Below are 17,731 nucleotides of genomic sequence, written 5' to 3' on the forward strand. Positions count from 1 at the left end.
CACTCCTGCATCTCCATCCAAAGAAAGAAGGTAATTAAAGCATTCCAGGCACGACTGCTCCGTATGATCTAATCAAGATAGAAGTGTGTCGTGTAGAAGCACAAGACAAACATAATAGTTGTCAAAAAAGACCTGCTAGTTGGTCGTCTATCGATGATTACGCGTACATTAACGTGGTAGGGCTCGGATGAAATTTGCAAGATGCCGTTAGTCGGACTTAAGCGCAAGACGCCATTCCCGCGTATCGTCAAAGTACATTGTACTTGTGCAAGATACGTGTAAGATTTGGTACGCGTGTGTACGCTATATGCACGAAGTAGGGTTCCATTTTCGCCCGGCGCTCTATCGATGCAACCACGGAGTAGTCCGTGCCAACACCCATTAAAAGAAATAATCTACTTATCCAGGTCTTGGCACGTTTAACCTTATTGACGAGTTGTGTGAGCAAGATTGCCGCTGCTCTGCAGGCGAACCCTCCGCAGCTGTACGGTTCGGAATACCGGTCCTGGGCCCAATAAACATATCGGACTTCGCTTGTGGTAGCACAGGCCGTTTTCTCGAACAAGAGCGCATCCTGCTATCTCGGCAACATGGCCCTCTTGAGGCGGTATATGGATTACGTAATCGCTGACCTGTCGAGGTTGAATTGTTTTACTTCGTACATTGTGATATCGAGAATGCTTTTTAGATGGCCCTCTCAACATTTCGTCTGCAGTATTCTATTTGTATCGATGGTCCGCGGATACACGGACGGATGGTATCGATCGCCACGTCGTAGTTGATATAACGAACCCTTTCTAGTTCGTTCCGCTATATTCTACGAGTACACGATATGCTCAGAGCTCGTAACCGATAAGGTAACCCCCCGAGTAGGCATCAACGACGGCAAATCTTCGGCAAAATTTCAGGCATTACGGAGTGCTCGTACTAAAACAAAGAAGAGGTGATTTGGTAGTGAAAAAAGCAGCTCGAGGGACAAACAGGGATTTGGCATGACAGCAATCCGATTAAAGAAGCAGGATGGGCGGCAAGCAGGCCTCATAAATCAATGGGCTAATGTAATTTATCTCCCTACGGGGTACACTCCGTACGTCGAAAAAGGAGAGCACGATCAAGCTAACGATATTAGAGAGCAGCCTCAACGCTGCATGGTACATCGCTTCTCTTGACCTGCCTCGGCGCCGTTGCCCATCCCCAGCTTTTGAAGCCCTGCAGGGGATAATGCAATGTAACACTTGTGGATTCATGATCGGCAAGTCTCATTTGCTCACCGCGTTTTCTCCCAGCACCTATTTACGGAGTAAGGACGCTAGAATATGACGGGGCTCTTCATGACGGTGGACAATTAGTCCAAATAGGAGCCAGGGGTAACAGTCGGCAATCTACTCCGTAGAAATGGGTACCAATACTCAAGTGGGCTGCAGGATACTCCGTAAGATACGAATCATGGAAGCGACACAGAGCCGACTTTTGGTGGCCTGCAAACAGTCCACCTCTCGCTCCAACTTTCTCACCGGACAGGAGACGAAGCGAGCAACATCCAGGCAACGACAATGACCAGGATCCCGTACACTAATGGATCCGGATGATGTTCTAACTACGTCGTAGGGGCTTCAAGTCTGCCCGCTATACAGCATGTTGGGTCCATTTTAATGTACGGCAACACCGTTGATGCCCCCAACACCATTTGTGCCTGCGCCCTGGACGCCGTCAACGACATGGCTCGCCTGGACAACATGCAGACCGGCACCCTCGCGCCAGTTGTCGCCCTCCTTGATGATGACGTCGGCATCGTGGCCGAACAGCCAGTTCTTACGCTCCACATATCCCCAGAAGACGGGACTGTCGGGATGGTCACGGGACAGCCTGTGGTCGCGCTCTTCTTGTTCCAGCCCATCGTCAATGTGCAGCAGGTGCTGGTGCTCACGGGTGGTGGACTGCACGAGGCTGGCACGCGGCATGCGGATCCTCTCGTAGCGCAAGAGGGCAGCATGGAGGTCGGGCGGCGGCAGCGATGATGTGGCGCCATCAGATCCCATTGACAAGTCGGCCGAAGACAAGGCCACACGCAAGACCTGACGCAGAACACTGGCATCCTCAAAAGCCTGGGCAGCCCCCTGGGCGAGGTAGGGCAGCATGGGGTGGCAGCTGTCGCCGAGCAGGACAACCTTGCCGGAGGGATGGACCCAGCGAGTGAGATTGGGCAGGTCGCATAGCCGCCACTTGAGGAAGTCGCCGGTGAGGGCACAGAGCTTGCGGACCTGGGTGGTCCAGGAGGCGAAGCGGAGGCGCAGCTCAGAATTGTCGCCGCGAACGACCCAGGTGTTGGATGTCGTCTCGTTGCGAGAGGTAGCGCAGACGACGACGTTGTACAGCTCGCCGGCACGGATGGGATAGCCGACGAGGTGGGCATCTGGGCCACACCACGACGTTGAGCACGGCTGCGTTATGAGGGGAGCGAGGTCCGGGTCGGCCAGCAGCTTCTCGGCAGGGATGAGGATGCGATAGGCCACGTCGCCAGTGTCGCGAGGAACGTCGGGCCGACCGGTCAACAAGGGACGGCAGGTGGACTTGATGCCGTCGGCACCGATGACGAGATCGGCCGTGTATGCCGTCCCGTCGGCGGTAGTGACACTGGGGGCATCCATGTCGTAGACGACGACACGACTGCTCGTTACAATGGTGGCACCGGCACGACGGGCGGCATCGAGCAGAGCAGCGTGAAGGTCAGCACGATGGACCAGCCAGTAGGGCGCGCCGTGGTCCTGGACGCTGTCGACAAAGGGTAGGTTGAAGATGGTGGCGCCGTCCTTCCAGCGGATAAAGTGGTAGCGACTGGCAGTCGACTTCTTTATGCGGTCGAGGTCGACACCCCAACGGATGAGCAGGCGAGACGAGTTCGGCGGAATGCGAATCCCGGCGCCAACCTGGAATCACTGTTGGCAGGGGCTAGGACACGAGACAGCACAGACGAGACACTTACTTCGGCAAACTCTGTGACTGCGTCGAGGATGGTGACTTTGTGGCCGTCAGTCTGGAGGGCCAAACCGGCAGCAAGACCGCCCAGGCCGGCACCCACGACGAGGATGTCCAGTGAGCGAGAAGGCACAGGCATCACGATGGCTTTTGGTACTGGAGAGAATGCTGGGAGACGTGAGAAGGACGGGAATAATAGCTAGGAACAAAAAAGACAGGCTAGACGTAAATGCAGACATGGTGGAACGCAGCAAGCAAACAAACGACTCGATCCCTTCATACTGAATCGATCCACCTCCCACAGGACTGATAGCGGCCGTGAGCTCCGACAAGACTGACCCACCATGCTTGGAAGCCTGCAACCCTACTGGCTTGTGCAGGAGCACACAGACCTGCGGAAGCACGCAGCCGCACTTGCAGCTGGACTTCTTACCCACTCTCTAATCGGATGAAGAACGCGACCAGGTGCGAAAGCTAAGTCAGAGACGCCTAACATGGCAGAAAAAACAGACCGGATGGCAGCAATTTTCCGGTGAAACCAGGCTTCGTCTTTTGACAGCCTGCATCTGCCCAACAGCTGCTGCTTTCCGATCTCTGCTAGCAGCCAAACAGACGTCGCAGCGCAAGTATTTGTTCTAATCTAGCCTAGCGCATGCGCTTGCTCAAGCTCTACGGACGAGTGAGCATTATTACGTATAAGTCTAGCTAGGCTCCACTCTGCATAAGTAACTCTCAGCAGTGATCAACCCGGCCCGAATCTGGTCTGAAAAATCAACGCGGTTTCTATTTGCATGCTTTATTCGTAAGCTAAAAGTGATCGTTGTGTCTAGCAAAGCAGTCAATGTCCAACCAATTATTGTAGCGTAAAGCTGGAGCGGCTCTGGTCTGACTTCAAGACTGCATTCTTCATCGTTGCATACAGTACATCTGTGACGATGCAGTTCTGAATCAGTGTGTGAAGGAAGTCGTTAGCTCCATGGTGCACCCGCAGGCATGTGCAAAATGCTAGGAGCTTGTACTGCGCACGAGTTCTAGAGTGTCTTACCAAAGAAACCACAGTCAGAACGCGACAGGGCCTTTTCTTTCCAGGCTGACCATGAACCGGTTGTCGGAGTACCAAAAACATCTTGCACAGTACGGTTTGGTTTCGGCGCACTATGCACACAGAGCAGGGAGCAAGCGGGCATGTGCAGGTAATCAAATAAGAAACAAAACGGACTATTTATTTCTTGCGCTTGTGGGTCGTCTCTATCTTTTTTATTGCTCCCTTCCTGGGATGGTAAAGTAGGCGGATGGAGAGCACGAGTTGGTCCGCTGGAAATACGGATGTTATCCTGCAGCAGCCGCGAGGTGGCGGCGCACACCTCTCTTGAAGTTGTCGTGATGCACACATCAGAGGAGGGTTGTGTCCAGGTTGACGTCGTCAAATACAATGCCCGGCGTTAAGGAACTTACTCGCGTTGCGGCCGATACAGATTATCTCCGGCCTCTTCGCAGGTCTGTCATCAGATCTGGATTCCTGGCTATCAACCTCAACTGAGACTTTGACGCGCCTGATTGGTTGGCGGCAGTCTTACAGTCTGCAACTACTTGACACCAAATGATCGCCGAAACTCCGTAGCCAAAATTAGATGTGCTGGGATTTAGGTAAAATAGTCTTTATCTCCCGCTGGACAGGACTGAAATAGAATACGTATAAGACAAGACCTAGAGCCACGACCACGGCGAATGATCCCATCGACATGGTTTTATTAGTTTCATATCCTGCTTATTTGCCATACTTATTCCACCCTCGGTTCGTATCTCGTTGTATTCTCACAGTGCGTGTCTTTGTCACTGGATCTACTGGCTTCATCGGCACGGCCGTTGTGAAAGAACTTGTATCGGCCGGACACAGCGTCGTCGGTCTGACCCGCTCGGACAAGGGACAGGAACAGCTCAAAAGCCAGGGAGCCAAACCTCTGCGTGGCGCCATTGAAGATCTGGAGCTGTTCAAGAAGACAGCCTTTGAGAGTGACGCCGTCATCCATCTAGCCTTTATCCACGACTTGGCCAACTTTCTTAGCGCCTGCGAGACAGACAGAGCAGCCATCAAGGCCCTGGGCTCAGCACTAGCCGCTTCTGTCGCTGCAGCCAAGGTGACAGGTGCCAGCGCCGACCGCGCGCTGGTCATCACCTCGGGCACCAGCGGGCTAGCCCCGAAGACGCCCGGCGAGCCAGCCACAGAGGACGACCAAGGCAGCCTGACAAACCCCATCTCGGTGGCTCGTAACCCATCTGAGACAGTCTGCCTTGACTTTGCTAAGCAGGGGGTGCGCGCGAGCGTCGTGCGCCTGCCGCCAACAACGTATGGCCCTGGAACGTCGGGCTTCATGTCTCTGCTCATCGGGACGGCGCTTCAGAAAGGCGTCTCTGGTTACATTAGCGGCGAGGAGGAGGACAAGTACAGCTGGAGCGCCTGTCACAGAGACGATGCGGCGACGCTCTACCGACTCGCCATGGAGAAGGCGGGCCAGTCAGGCGGTCCCTCCATTTTCAACGCGGTCAGCCAGCAGTCTGTGCACCTCAAAGACATCGCACAGAGTGTAGGCAAACCTCTAGACCTCCCCGTTACTGGCATTCAGCCAGACTGGGCTGCCGAACACTTTGGCTGGTTCCAGGTTATCATGACAATGAAGAATGTCGTTTCCAGCGCCAAGACGAGGGAGGCGCTGGGATGGACTCCCACCAGCCCGCCGCTGTTGGAACATCTGCCGATCATTGTGGACTTCGCCAAGTCGCAGACGCATTAGCGTGGTAGCTTGCAGTAAATGGAGATCCTTGTGTCTAGCTTTCAGGTAGTATCTAGTTCCGAAATAGTGCAGGATTTGTCACAAGCATGGTCTTCTGTTGCAATCCTATCGACTCTATACACTGGAATAGCAAATCAAATATAAAGACACTTTGCACAATTGTAAGGATGAAGCTAACGTCGGTGTGGGAAGCGATGGCAGCAGCGTGGGATGGTTATGGCAGGCCCGACTGCAGCATCGTGTGACCAGCACAGTACATGACAAGCCCAATGGACATCAGTTCGCACCGCATGCGTACACCGAGGAAGGGGCGGAGAGGTTGTGGGAGCTGAGCTGGCAGGGGCTTCTGCAACTGAGTGAGAACTGAGATGTTGGCATCAACAACCTCGATTGTTATTTAAACCCTCCATTTTCATCAGATAGCTTACTTGGATGTGACGTTATTAACAAGAAGGCACACTCCAAATTGCCTATTTCAAAATCTTCACAAATTTCCACGGCGTACCCCCGTTTTGCTGTGAGTACAGGCCGTATCCATCTTCGCGAGCGAGCGCACAGCTGCCACTGCGTCCACCAATTCAGGGCCTGAAACGCGTATAGACCGTCCTCATGCCTACAACAATTGAAACACTCCCATCCTTCATGGTTGGGGACTTTGGCATAGAAGTCCCACCAGATATCATGGCCCAGAAATCCGCCCGATCCAATGTTTTTGAACCCTTTGAAGCCATCCTTTTCCTTACACAGCCACTTTCAGCAGGTTTCGACGGGCGAATCAAGGCCGATTGCATTAATGTCGTGGAAGCGCAGATCGCCGCCGTCGCATTTTAGCACACGATCTCGAGATTTGTCAAGGATTAGATATTCGTTGCCGGGGATGGGATCAGCCCGTCGTGCTAGCCCAAACCGCGCAAATGTGTTTATCTGAAAAGATTAGTAAGCTGCTGAATCCGAAACCAGCTATTTAACACCGCCTACCACAATGGTAGGGACGGTATTCGGATTTTCCCACTGGCGCAGTGGCACTGACATTTCGCCATTAGCCGTTGGAGGGGTGTAGCCATTCTTCGATCGCCGAATAGGTTTCGTCAACGTCGGTCTTGGGCGTAGCTACACCAGTGCTGGACCTGGAGCTTTAGCTGAGTCAATATCGTGGGCGTCCATGATGTTGATGATGTTTAGATTGTTAAGTTGGGGTAGGCTGAGATAGAACTGACAATCGAAAAATATTTTGATACGTAGCAGAAACTGATGTAGGGGGCATATTAAATAAAGAGACAGGCGATGACCTCTCCTGCACTACTCAGCCCATCCTACAATCAAGGCCAGGATTACGTAGCCAGACACATCCTGTTTGACGGAAATACCGGTGCTGCAGGAAGCCAGGCTCGAAAGAGCTCTATCCTGAAAAATCGGCTAGCAAGTCCCTTAAGACGTGCATGTTCTACCAAGCCTTGAGAAAGCCAAGACCATCTCCACCGGTGTCTCCACCAATTATTACAAGCCCGATCTGCTCTGGCGTCGACAGAACTGCCTGGTGTGCCGGACAACGCGATGGATTGTCGCAGGAAGATGTATTGGTCAAGCTAAAGCTGGCCGATGCCGTAGTGAGAAACATGGGGCACCAAGAAAGAGGAATGAGAAGGCCATAACGCCGCTGTTAAAACGGGATGGCTGTTTCTTCGTTGTTGGGACGCTTGTGCTTTAGTTGGTGGTGTACAGGGCTCCTTGTAGGCGAGAGGTCGCTAAACTGCCGCCTACTATCAGTTTTAGAGCCGAACAGATCTGATTAGTCCCTGTCCGTTGTGCCGTTTTAAAAACAGTCGTAACAAGCAGAAAACTGAAAGGCCAAGATCACACCAAGTCGCTAGTCTCTATCTTCCGTACTTTAGAAGCCATATCCTCCACACCTTAAACGCTGCTCCATGTGGAAAACTCCGTCGCTGGGCGATGGCGTTTTGCGATTGCGCTACCACAAATCAGAAGTCTCCGCAATCGCAGCTGTCAGCGGGGCGCTTCGCATTTCTGGGGAGGAAGGTGCAACTGGCTGCCGTTGTTGCTGTTCTCAAAGAAGCCAATGTTAGAAAGCATCCTCGACCTCTCTCTCTTCCCATCGCTCATGGCCAAGAAAACGGCTGCAAAGGCGCCTCCGCACATTGTTGTCGTCGGCGCCGGCATCATCGGCGCCTCCATCGCCTGGCACCTGGCAGCGCAGCATGGCGCGACCGTCACTATTGTCGCAACCGACATTGGCGGCATCGCCACGCCCAACTCGTTTGCTTGGATCAACGCCAACTTTGGCAACCCGCACTTCTACCACGACTTCCGCCGTCGCTCCATGGCACACTGGCACGAGCTCGCCGAGGGCCACGAAGCCATCCCGGGCTTGCAGAACCTTATCCGCTGGACCACTACCATTCAGTGGAGCGGCCCGGCCGATAAGCTCGCTGCCGACTGTGAAAAGTACGCCAGCTGGGGCTACGATGTCCGGGGCGCAAAAAACGCCGAGCTGGCCGCGCACGAGCCCTGGCTGGCCGACGCACAGCTGCCCGAGACTGGTTGGGGCCTGTGTATCGGTGGCGAAGGCTCCGTGGAGGCGGCTGACGCAGCCCGGCTGATCATTGCTCACGCACAGACGGCACACGGGGCCAAGCTGCTGTCGGCAGAAGTGACGCGGCTGCTGGTAGACGTCAGCACTGGTGCCGTGCAGGGCATCGTCACTGCGTCGGGCGACACCATCGCTGCTGACCATGTGGTGCTGGCGGCTGGCCTTGGTACCGTTCCACTGGCGGCTACCGCAGGCGTCACTGTGCCCGTTCACGGCCGGCCGGGCTTGCTGGTCCACTCGAAACCCGTCACTCAGCGACTGCTTGACGGCATTGTCATCTCCAATGGGCCCCACATGCGCCAGACCGTCGACGGTCGCATCTTATCGGGCACCGATTTTGCTGGCACCGACACAGGCACCGACCCGCAAGCCAGAGCGGATGCCTTGTTTTCCCGGGTTAAGACCACGTTCCGGCCTGCACTTGGGGATACTACCCTGCCAGATCTCGAGCTCGACTACTACACCATCGGATACAGGCCAGACCCGGAGGACGGGCTGCCTATCCTCGGTGCCAGCGGCCGCGCCGGGCTGACGCTGGCGGTCATGCACTCGGGAGTCACGCTGGCAGCCATCGTTGGGCAATCGATAGCGGATCTCATCGTTGATGGGAAGGAGGACCCAGATCTGGCGAGTTTCGCCCTGAGCCGCTTTGACTCGGCTGGGAGTGAAGAGTGTGCTGGAATGGAGCTTAGAAGAACGTAGATTAACATGCAATTTGTCGAAGGCTGTAGGTGTTGAAAACAGCTGCGCCCTCTCCTTGCGACAGTATGCCTCTCAACGTATTTGTAGCACAACATGGGCTCTTGCTCACCGCCTCCAAAAAAAATTGTGCACCTAGAGAAGAGGACGAAGAAGAGGATGCAGAAAAATGTCGACTCCGATCCAGGCAGGGATCGAACCTGCAATCTCTTGGTTCGTAGCCAAGCGCCTTGCCATTTGGCCACTGGACCTATTGATTGGTCAACCTCTTGACCATCACGCACTATGCTGGCTTGGCGTGAGATATGGAGCACTTGCTTAGCGGGTGATGGATACTCGGACCAACGCCTAAAGGGTTTGGTCTGTGCGAGTCAAGGACTGAATCGGAACCAGAGTTTATAAGTTGAGTTAATCACGGCAGCTAGCCTTAGAAGAACGACTGAGCCAGAAAGGCCCAAGCTCGTATAAAAATAAAACACGTTATTCCATTTTCTTCAAGTTTCGGGGCGGGACAATTACGGAGTACGACGTCCCGTCTCACATAAGTTATTGCGGTATTAAATTCTACTGGTCTGTTCAGGGCTGCGTCCCCTGTCACTATTGTCGTGTCAGCCCATAATGTTGCATCTTACCTGGAGAAGACAGCCCGACCTTGTACCTCAAGACCACAGTGTGTGGTGCTTCACACAATTAGCAACGGCTTCTCACGTTGTTGCTTTAATGTTGTTAATACAGTACAGTTCCGGATAGGCGATATCGGCAGTACAATCCATTTTCTTACTGTTGATACCTTGTTCCTGCCTCACGACACCCGTACTTCCGCTAACTCAGTGGGGCAGTGTGGCATGATAAACCGTGAAAACCAGGATGGTCGCTTAAGTATTGGTACATTAGAACGTATAAAAAGGCCTGGATAAGGGACCACAGCGGCTTCAATGTTGGCGGCTAGCCGGCTTGGGTATTTAGCCTTATTCCACAATCTACGAGCAAGTTATTGAGCTTTGCTTTTACATGACACAGCAATACTTATATAAGGACGGCGAATCTCCAACCGCAACATAGGTTGTAGGGCTACCTTTCAATGCCAACATTATACACAGTAACGCCCATTCTTTGTCTCAACTTTTCATAGTGTGCCAAGCGAAAACATGGAGTACGGAATGGAATCTGCCCGCAGCATGAAGGGGACTCACGCAGACGGTGAGACCAGTGCCAGCAATTCTTCATTGTCGCTTGTGTCTAACAGATTCGCAGAATCGAGCGCGCGGCCAATTCACTGCCATGCAGGCAGCAAGCAAGAAAGCGAAGTTACACGTCCGTTCTTCTTCATTACACAATACTGTCAATGGCCACTGACTCATCCTAGACGATTTGTCCTGTGTCTGGACAACCTACGCTGCCAGCGTGTTTCTTCAGCTCTCCAGCACGCTCCGTGCCGTGCAGATAAGCCAAAGATACACTGGCTGGAATTCCCTGAACCCCAGAGACAGATTCTTTCTCATTTGGGGAGTCCTGACTACCGGAATTTTTGCTTTTATTACGACGGTGTACTTCACACTGGAACACAGACACAGACGGAAGCAAACTTGACTACGGCGGTGCTTTGCAGTTTGAGCCCTGGAAACGGAAAAGCTTGTGATTTGTAATGATTTTGGACGAAGCAATGTTAATCTCTTTATGAACCGGGACTCTAGTTGATCACAATGAAAGAAGACTTTGAACTCAGAGTCTCAAGATGGACCATACCGTGATACGTGTGGTCACTTTTTCGTTGTGCTTTGTTGCGCTCGTCCACGGCCCATTTGACGATAGAGGATAGTCGAGCCGATAAAACCCCGTCTGTCCTATCACGGAAAGGTTCTGTTACAATACAGGACGTCGCGGCGGGGCAATTGAACTCGAAATGTTGTCCGACTTTGAACTGCAGGCCCGAAATAACCTAAGCGCCTCGTATACATTTTTTGCCAATGCCTCCATCGTGGGAGAGAGAGAGAGTTGAAGTTCAGAGACGCTATTGGTTCGTTGAAACTACGACTCACGTGCGCCGGAGAATACACACCGAGGAATGGCGGTGATCGGGGTGGAGCCTGGAGTTGATATGGAGACCGCTGTTTCATCAGCGAAACTATGGATGTGGAATCACAATTCTCCGATCCGACCATCCACGACAAAAGACATCATGTGAGGGGCAAGAGAACAAGATCTCAACGTGGTAACAACAGCATGTCGGCATTTTGTTACTGCTGCTACCACGGTGTCGAGGCATGATGGTGACTTGCTCTGTGCATTCAGGGTGCTATGCCCAACATGTTTTCTTTCTGCCCAATGACGCTACCATTGCACCAAACGCTTTTCTCATCTGAAAACGCGTTGCTATTGGAGCCCTCGACCGTTGTGTCCGGGATGCCGTCTGTTTTGCCGTGCGCCGCCACCCGGAGACCGTTTGCTACTGCCTGACGTCCAACTGGCAAAGATTAGCCGATCCACATTTCGTCAGCCAACGGCGCCGGCAAAGTCAGCCGAACCCGGTTGGGCACCAAAGATTGGCACCGATGCGGCGCCGCGATAAAAAGAGCGTCCCGTGCATTGGCATCTCTGTCGGACCTGTCTCCAGGTCCCAGACGAGGGGACAGCGTGTGCTGCGGGGGTGGAGGGATGGAATCGGCGAAAAAGGCCAAAGCTCACCCTTGGGCACCCACACGTTTGTCACTTGTGGGCCACATCCTTTCTGCCCGACGTCATGAAATGATACACCGCCAGTCGGAAGGCTACATGTGGCTCTGCTCGAATGGAGGCTTTCCCCTCTGGCGGCGATATAAAACCCACTCGTCCCATATTGGCCCGTTCTTGCCCGACTTGCCTCGATTTCTGCCCGCTGCCCATTCTTGCTTTCTTCCCGTCTTTTCTCTGATCCTTCTTCCTTTTGAAGCACGTCCGCCCCACTACAACCATGCCTCCCTGCGCGTCTCCAGGGGGGCTCAGCCGCCGCGACGAGCTGGAGACGGCCAAGCGACAGTCCATGTTCCTCGTCGGACTCGTCACGGTCGCCTTTTCGCTCTGGCCGACGCGTTTTATTCTCGTGCGCGACGCGATTATCGCGCTCTTCATGGTCTGGGTCACCAGCAGGGTCTTTGACATGGTCGCCTTTCTCGACGGCACTTGGGAGAACGTGCCGTATTGGGTCAAGATGCTGGTTCCCGTCGACCCCAATATCCAGATCCCTGCGCCCTTTGACTGCATCAAGAGTGCCGGTCACAATTCCCTGGCGACTGCGCGCCTCAAACTCCACCGGCTGGCTCCGGTGGCCAAGTACGGCCTCGAGGGGCTGCTGGCCGTCCTCGTCGGCCTGCTCGACTGGTTTCTGAGCCAAGGTGAGCTGTCCGATCTCCGCTTTTTCACTAAGCTCCCCTGTCTGACAAAAAAGACTCCAAAAAATCTCTGGAGCCCGAGCCGGCTTCGGGCCTGGAACAGTGGGTCAGCCTGCTGGTGGCCACGCCTCCAGAACACGATTACGGTCGCATCAACACGTCCAGTGCGGGCCTGCTCGAAAACGGATCGTCCCCGCCACAGCCCATTGCCTGGGAGAGCTGCAAGGTCGTGACCTCATTGCCCTCCATCGCCACTCTGTCGACCTTCCGCGTCCATATGTCCTTCTGCCTGATTTCCCGCGAAGTTTGGGAAAGCAAAGAGATCCGACTCGTGGACAAATTTAAAGCCGGGCGATACTGGGAAATCGGCGGCGGTAGAGGCTCAGAAGACGGTACGGCCTGGTCATCGCGGCGGGTGCGGTCCATCCAAGCCATCCAAGTACTCGGGCTGCTCTCCAGGAAAGCGAAAGCTGTCAGCACCTGTCAAGAGTGTACGTTCCCTCCGTCAAACACCGATTTTGACTTCTTTTTTTGTTATTTTGTTTTGCTGACAAATCAGACTTTGCTGTCCTCCGACAAAACTGGGACTATCGCAAGATCTCTTGGAACGATGTCGACTTTGCCATCATCCTAGGCTTCCTCGTGACCGGGCCACAGGCCACTACCACGTGCAAGGCCCTCTTCTCTCACTTTTCTCAAATGCGCATTGATCAGGCCCTCATTCCCCGCCGCAACGACGCCTTTGGTCTCAGCATGGCTGCGCTTGGCGCTACTATCCTGACGGGCGGGCTTGCTACTCCCATCACCGCGCCTATGATTGTCGGCGGCCTGCTCCCGGTCATGGATACGGGATCGGACAAGTCTTTGTCGCCACGCGATGCGGCAATGTGGCAACATCGCGAGGCTTCTTGCCAGAGGCTCCTCAGTCAGTTTCACGAGTTGAGGTCCGTGTTTGGCATGCCAGTGGACCCTTTCGGCCAGTTTGACTTTTGAAGCCCTTTTTCGACAGTAGGCATGTGCTCCAGCCACAGCCTTTCATTTTTATGACTATATTACGCCACAGTCCTTGTGGCTGGCTCGCCTTGACCGGAGAGTTAGCCCGGACCGGACATGAATTCCAGTAGGCGCGTCGATTATATTGTCGGCTGCCAACTCTTCGCTACGTCGTCAGCGTCAGGGCCTTAGCTGGGCGCATGCACGATCGACGACAGCCACATAGATATGACGACTTGATGCCACAGAATGCACAGAATGATACGTGATCATGACACGCCGGATTTTGGCATGATCGTTACTTGAACAAACGTGTCAGCAGAAGCCTTGGAAAAGACGCGTTGACATAGCGCAAGCTAGAATATAGCCTCTATCCAATACAGTCCAGAAGTCGGCACCAAACGTCAGATACTCAATCTTGCACTGCGCCCTACTTGCAAGAGACGTCTGATTTGCTATCTTCTTCCTAATATGGTTGGTCATTGATGTGGTGGTGGAAAATCACGCAAGCCAATTAGACCAAAGGTCCCGTTAAGGGCGGCCGTTGCGTAACCCAATTGCTCACGGCCAGCTGGCAACGGCTTATAGCGAGTTTCATTGGCTAGAAACCACCCGATGTATCCTTCATGCGCGTGTTTCCATATAATGCATACACTACTCCGTTCGTCCCCTGCAGGATTTCGCCACATCGGACCTCCATAAATCGGAATCGATGCGAGTCACTACGCGGTATTTTATCGTCTCACATGCAGGCAGGATGACCGTCTCCGAAGTCATCATGTCAGCACAATCCTCCGGGATTTGCAGTGTGACGTGGCGTTGCGTTCTGGATCGGGTACAGCCCGTTTGAATTGACTACCGGCACGGCACAATGCTGCAATGCAGGTCCTTAATGGCGGCCATCGGCACCTCTGCTCGTGCCAGATTCCACAAATGACAATCACATAACAATGTATTGTTCGATCCTTTCTTCAGTTGTCGCCGCCGTCGCCTTGCTGGCCGGTCCGGCTCTCGCCCAGACGTACCCAGACCCGTTGGGCTGCGCGGGCGACTGCTTCACCCATGACCCATTTGTGACCAAGCGCGCCGACGGCACGTACTTTCTCTTCTCGACGCTGGATCTGATCAGCATCCGCACTGCCACGTCCTTGGGCGGCCCGTGGACCGAAATCGGCAGTGTCCTAGAGTATGCCAGCGTCGCTAACATGACAGGCAATGACGTGCTCTGGGTGAGTCTTAGTCAGCCACTTCGGTACCTTCTCATCGCCTGTGATGTTCCTGCTAAAGCTATAGGCCCCTGATGTCTCGCTGGTCGGTGACCTGTATTACCTTCTCTACGCAGTATCCACGTCTGGCTCCCAGGATTCGGCCATCGGCTACGCCACATCTACAACCCTGGACCCTGGCAGCTGGACGGATCACGGGGCCTTGATAAGCTCATCAAGCAGCACCCCCTACAATGCTATCGACCCGACCCTAGCCCGAGGTCTCGGCGATCAGGCGGGCCAGTTTTTTCTGTCGTGGGGCTCCTATTGGCAGGACATTTACCAATGCGCTGTCACAGTCGATGGCAACGACGCACATATCGGCCTGTCGGACAGTCCGACGCAGATCGCGTACAACACCCCAGACGCGGGAAGCTACATGGAGGGCTCGTTTATCTACCCACGCGGCGGCTACTACTACCTCTTCCTCAGCGTCGGCGAGTGCTGTACGTATGGCACTCCCACAACGCCGCCAGCCACAGGCACGCCGTACCATGTCAACGTGTGCCGCAGCACAAGCGCCTCTGGGCCTTACATCGACAAAAACGGCACCGCCTGTCTCGGTGGCGGCGGAACGACCATTCTGGCAGGGCACGACGATGTGTACGCGCCCGGTGGCGAGGGCGTGTTCAACGACCCGACCTACGGTGATGTGTTCTACTACCACTATTGTGCGTATATGCGGTCACGTGCTCTGACCCCTCCTTCCTCCGCTGACACTGTTGCAGTGAACACGTCGATAGGCCTAGACTACTCCCAATCGCTGTTTGGCTGGAACACGATCAACTGGAGCGTAGACGGCTGGCTCAGCCTGGAATGAGGATTCTCGACGCGGGGGAACTCCACGTCGCGCAGGCATGACTTAGCATGGAAGCCTTTTGTTCGCTCTCGAACAAAGACGCAACACCGCTGATTGGTCGTTTCCGGGACGGTTAGTTATAGCGTGATTTAGGGATCCGCACGCTAGAAAAAAAGGAGAAAAAATCGCAATTATAGCGAAAAGGTGGCGGAGAGACCGACAAGCTCCGGTGACGGCGTGATAAAAAACTGGATATGGTGCTGGTGGCCAGATGCGGTGTATGACTGCCCGACATTGATTCGCGACAGACACTCGTTTTCTCCCCTTCCACTGCATCTGTCTTTGTGTCTTGAGTCAGTCTGTCTTCAGCCATCATCACTATAGCTTTCTGACCATGGCGACGCCACGTACTCGTCGCGGGTTGGTTCCGGCAACGGCCCCGCCTCTGGACGAGATCTTTGCAGTGAACGGCGCATACGTGGCCGACACGGACGCGACCAAGGTCAACCTTAGCGTGGGCGTCTATCGGACCAACGACGGACAGCCATGGCCGCTGCCGACGATCGAGGCAGTTGAGCACGAGGGGCAGGCGAAGCCGAGCCCGTTCCGGCACGAGTACCTGACGATCCAGGGCGACGTGGCCTTTCTGGGCCTGGCGCGGGACCTCGCCTTTGACGTGGATGAGGAGGACGCGGCGGAGAAGCAGGCGGCCCAGCCGGCCGATGACGCAGTCCCAGACACGGCCACCCACGTGCGCGAGCAGCCCGGACGGATCGTCTCGGTGCAGACGGTCTCGGGCACAGGGGCGAACCACATGGGGGCCAAGTACCTGGCAGCCTACGTGCAGCCGGGCCACGTCTGGCTGCCGGCTCCGACCTGGGCGAACCACTACGCCATCTGGGAGCTGGAGGGCCTCGAGGCGCGCATGTACCCGTACTTTGACCCGGTGACGCGTGGTGTCGACTTTGCTGGCATGCTGCAGGCACTCGAGCAGGCCGACGAGGGCGACGTGGTGCTGCTGCACGCCTGTGCTCACAACCCGACCGGAGCCGATCCGACGCCGCAGCAGTGGCGCCAGGTGGCCGACCTCTGCGAGCGACGCAAGCTCGTGCCCTTTTTCGACCTCGCGTACCAGGGCTTCGCGTCAGGCGATGTGGCCACTGACGCCTGGGCTGTCCGTCACTTTTACGGCCGGCCCCAGCTCGAGTTCCTCCTCGCCCAGTCCTTCTCCAAGAACTTCGGCCTTTACGGCCAGCGCGCCGGCGCCCTGCACATCGTCCTGCGCGCTGATGCCGACCCTACAGCCCACGGTGTCGTTCTCGCCAACGCCTGCCAGCTCATCCGCGGCGAGTATTCCATGGCTCCGCGCGCCGGCTCCGATCTCGTCCGCTCCGTCCTCCAGGTGCCTGCTCTGCGCCGCCAGTGGAAGGCCGACCTCGTCACCATGAGCGGTCGCATCAAGGCCATGCGCAAGGCACTCTACGAGGAGCTCGTGCGCTTGGGCACGCCTGGCTCGTGGGTTCACATCGTCAACCAGGTGAGTTGCCCCCCCAGAAGAAAGAGACCGGTGGCTTGTCGGAACTGACAGTAAAGATCGGCATGTTCTCCTACACAGGTCTCACCGAGGCTCAGGTCGCGGCCGTACGGACAAAGTATCACGTCTACCTGATCAGCTCTGGCCGGATATCCATATCTGGACGTAAGCACAGCCTATTTTTCCCTTCCACGGCCAACCACTCATCTATGTACTGACACGACACTATGCAGTCACAACCGAGAATGTCGCACACGTTGCCAAGGCGTTTGACGATGTCGTTCGGACGGTGAACTAGTCCAGGCCTGTATCTGTGCCTCTGTAGACCTGGATTGTTGCCAAATAGAGCGTTTCACACGATTCGATGACTGTCGTGACGATTATGGCTGCGAGCACATTGAATACCTTACAGCAGAAATAACAAATCGAATCCCCAATGGTGCCCCAAACATGTTGCCGCGGCAGATTGCCCTCTTGGCAGTATACGATCTCGCCCACGAGGGGAACTAAATCGCCTCAGCTGTACTCTTGCGTCCAACTGTGCCGAGCTTCATCCTCGCAAAGGCCTTTTCCATCTCCTTTGCCGTCTTAGTCAGCTTGTCCTCGACTTTCTGTTTGACTCTACGAAGAGTCCCTGTTGTGAGAGCAGCCGTGAGCTCCACTTCCGCCACATCGTCAGCACCTGCTGCTATCAACG

General features: G+C 54.9%; 6 protein-coding genes across 6 annotated transcripts; 5 read left to right on the forward strand and 1 right to left on the reverse strand.

Moving 5' to 3' along the window:
- Window positions 1-1,649: 1,649 nt before the first annotated feature.
- On the reverse strand, window positions 1,650-3,115 carry CMQ_6749 (salicylate hydroxylase; the record flags this gene model as incomplete). The annotated part of the gene is made up of 2 exons (XM_014320435.1): window positions 1,650-2,927; window positions 2,984-3,115. 2 exons carry the CDS (start codon window positions 3,113-3,115, stop codon window positions 1,650-1,652), a joined length of 1,410 nt encoding a protein of 469 aa, XP_014175910.1.
- Window positions 3,116-4,607: 1,492 nt separating this feature from the next.
- CMQ_6682 (NAD-dependent epimerase dehydratase) lies at window positions 4,608-5,768 on the forward strand (the record flags this gene model as incomplete). Its single annotated transcript, XM_014320368.1, has 2 exons — window positions 4,608-4,623; window positions 4,798-5,768. 2 exons carry the CDS (start codon window positions 4,608-4,610, stop codon window positions 5,766-5,768), a joined length of 987 nt encoding a protein of 328 aa, XP_014175843.1.
- Window positions 5,769-7,845: 2,077 nt separating this feature from the next.
- CMQ_6708 (fructosyl peptide oxidase) lies at window positions 7,846-9,078 on the forward strand (the record flags this gene model as incomplete). The annotated part of the gene is made up of 1 exon (XM_014320394.1): window positions 7,846-9,078. The coding sequence occupies one exon, from the start codon at window positions 7,846-7,848 to the stop codon at window positions 9,076-9,078; it is 1,233 nt and encodes a 410-aa protein (XP_014175869.1).
- A 2,947-nt stretch (window positions 9,079-12,025) lies between these two features.
- Window positions 12,026-13,436, forward strand: CMQ_6888 (uncharacterized protein; the record flags this gene model as incomplete). The annotated part of the gene is made up of 3 exons (XM_014320574.1): window positions 12,026-12,446; window positions 12,500-12,934; window positions 13,003-13,436. The coding sequence occupies 3 exons, from the start codon at window positions 12,026-12,028 to the stop codon at window positions 13,434-13,436; spliced, it is 1,290 nt and encodes a 429-aa protein (XP_014176049.1).
- A 950-nt stretch (window positions 13,437-14,386) lies between these two features.
- On the forward strand, window positions 14,387-15,521 carry CMQ_6950 (glycoside hydrolase, family 43; the record flags this gene model as incomplete). Its single annotated transcript, XM_014320636.1, has 3 exons — window positions 14,387-14,665; window positions 14,730-15,372; window positions 15,430-15,521. The coding sequence occupies 3 exons, from the start codon at window positions 14,387-14,389 to the stop codon at window positions 15,519-15,521; spliced, it is 1,014 nt and encodes a 337-aa protein (XP_014176111.1).
- Window positions 15,522-15,894: 373 nt separating this feature from the next.
- CMQ_7000 (aspartate aminotransferase) lies at window positions 15,895-17,332 on the forward strand (the record flags this gene model as incomplete). The annotated part of the gene is made up of 3 exons (XM_014320686.1): window positions 15,895-17,037; window positions 17,094-17,199; window positions 17,268-17,332. 3 exons carry the CDS (start codon window positions 15,895-15,897, stop codon window positions 17,330-17,332), a joined length of 1,314 nt encoding a protein of 437 aa, XP_014176161.1.
- Between the last annotated feature and the right edge of the window lie 399 nt (window positions 17,333-17,731).

This window comes from Grosmannia clavigera (assembly GCF_000143105.1).
Source record: "Grosmannia clavigera kw1407 unplaced genomic scaffold GCSC_108, whole genome shotgun sequence".
In the NCBI taxonomy this organism is placed as follows: domain Eukaryota; kingdom Fungi; phylum Ascomycota; class Sordariomycetes; order Ophiostomatales; family Ophiostomataceae; genus Leptographium; species Leptographium clavigerum.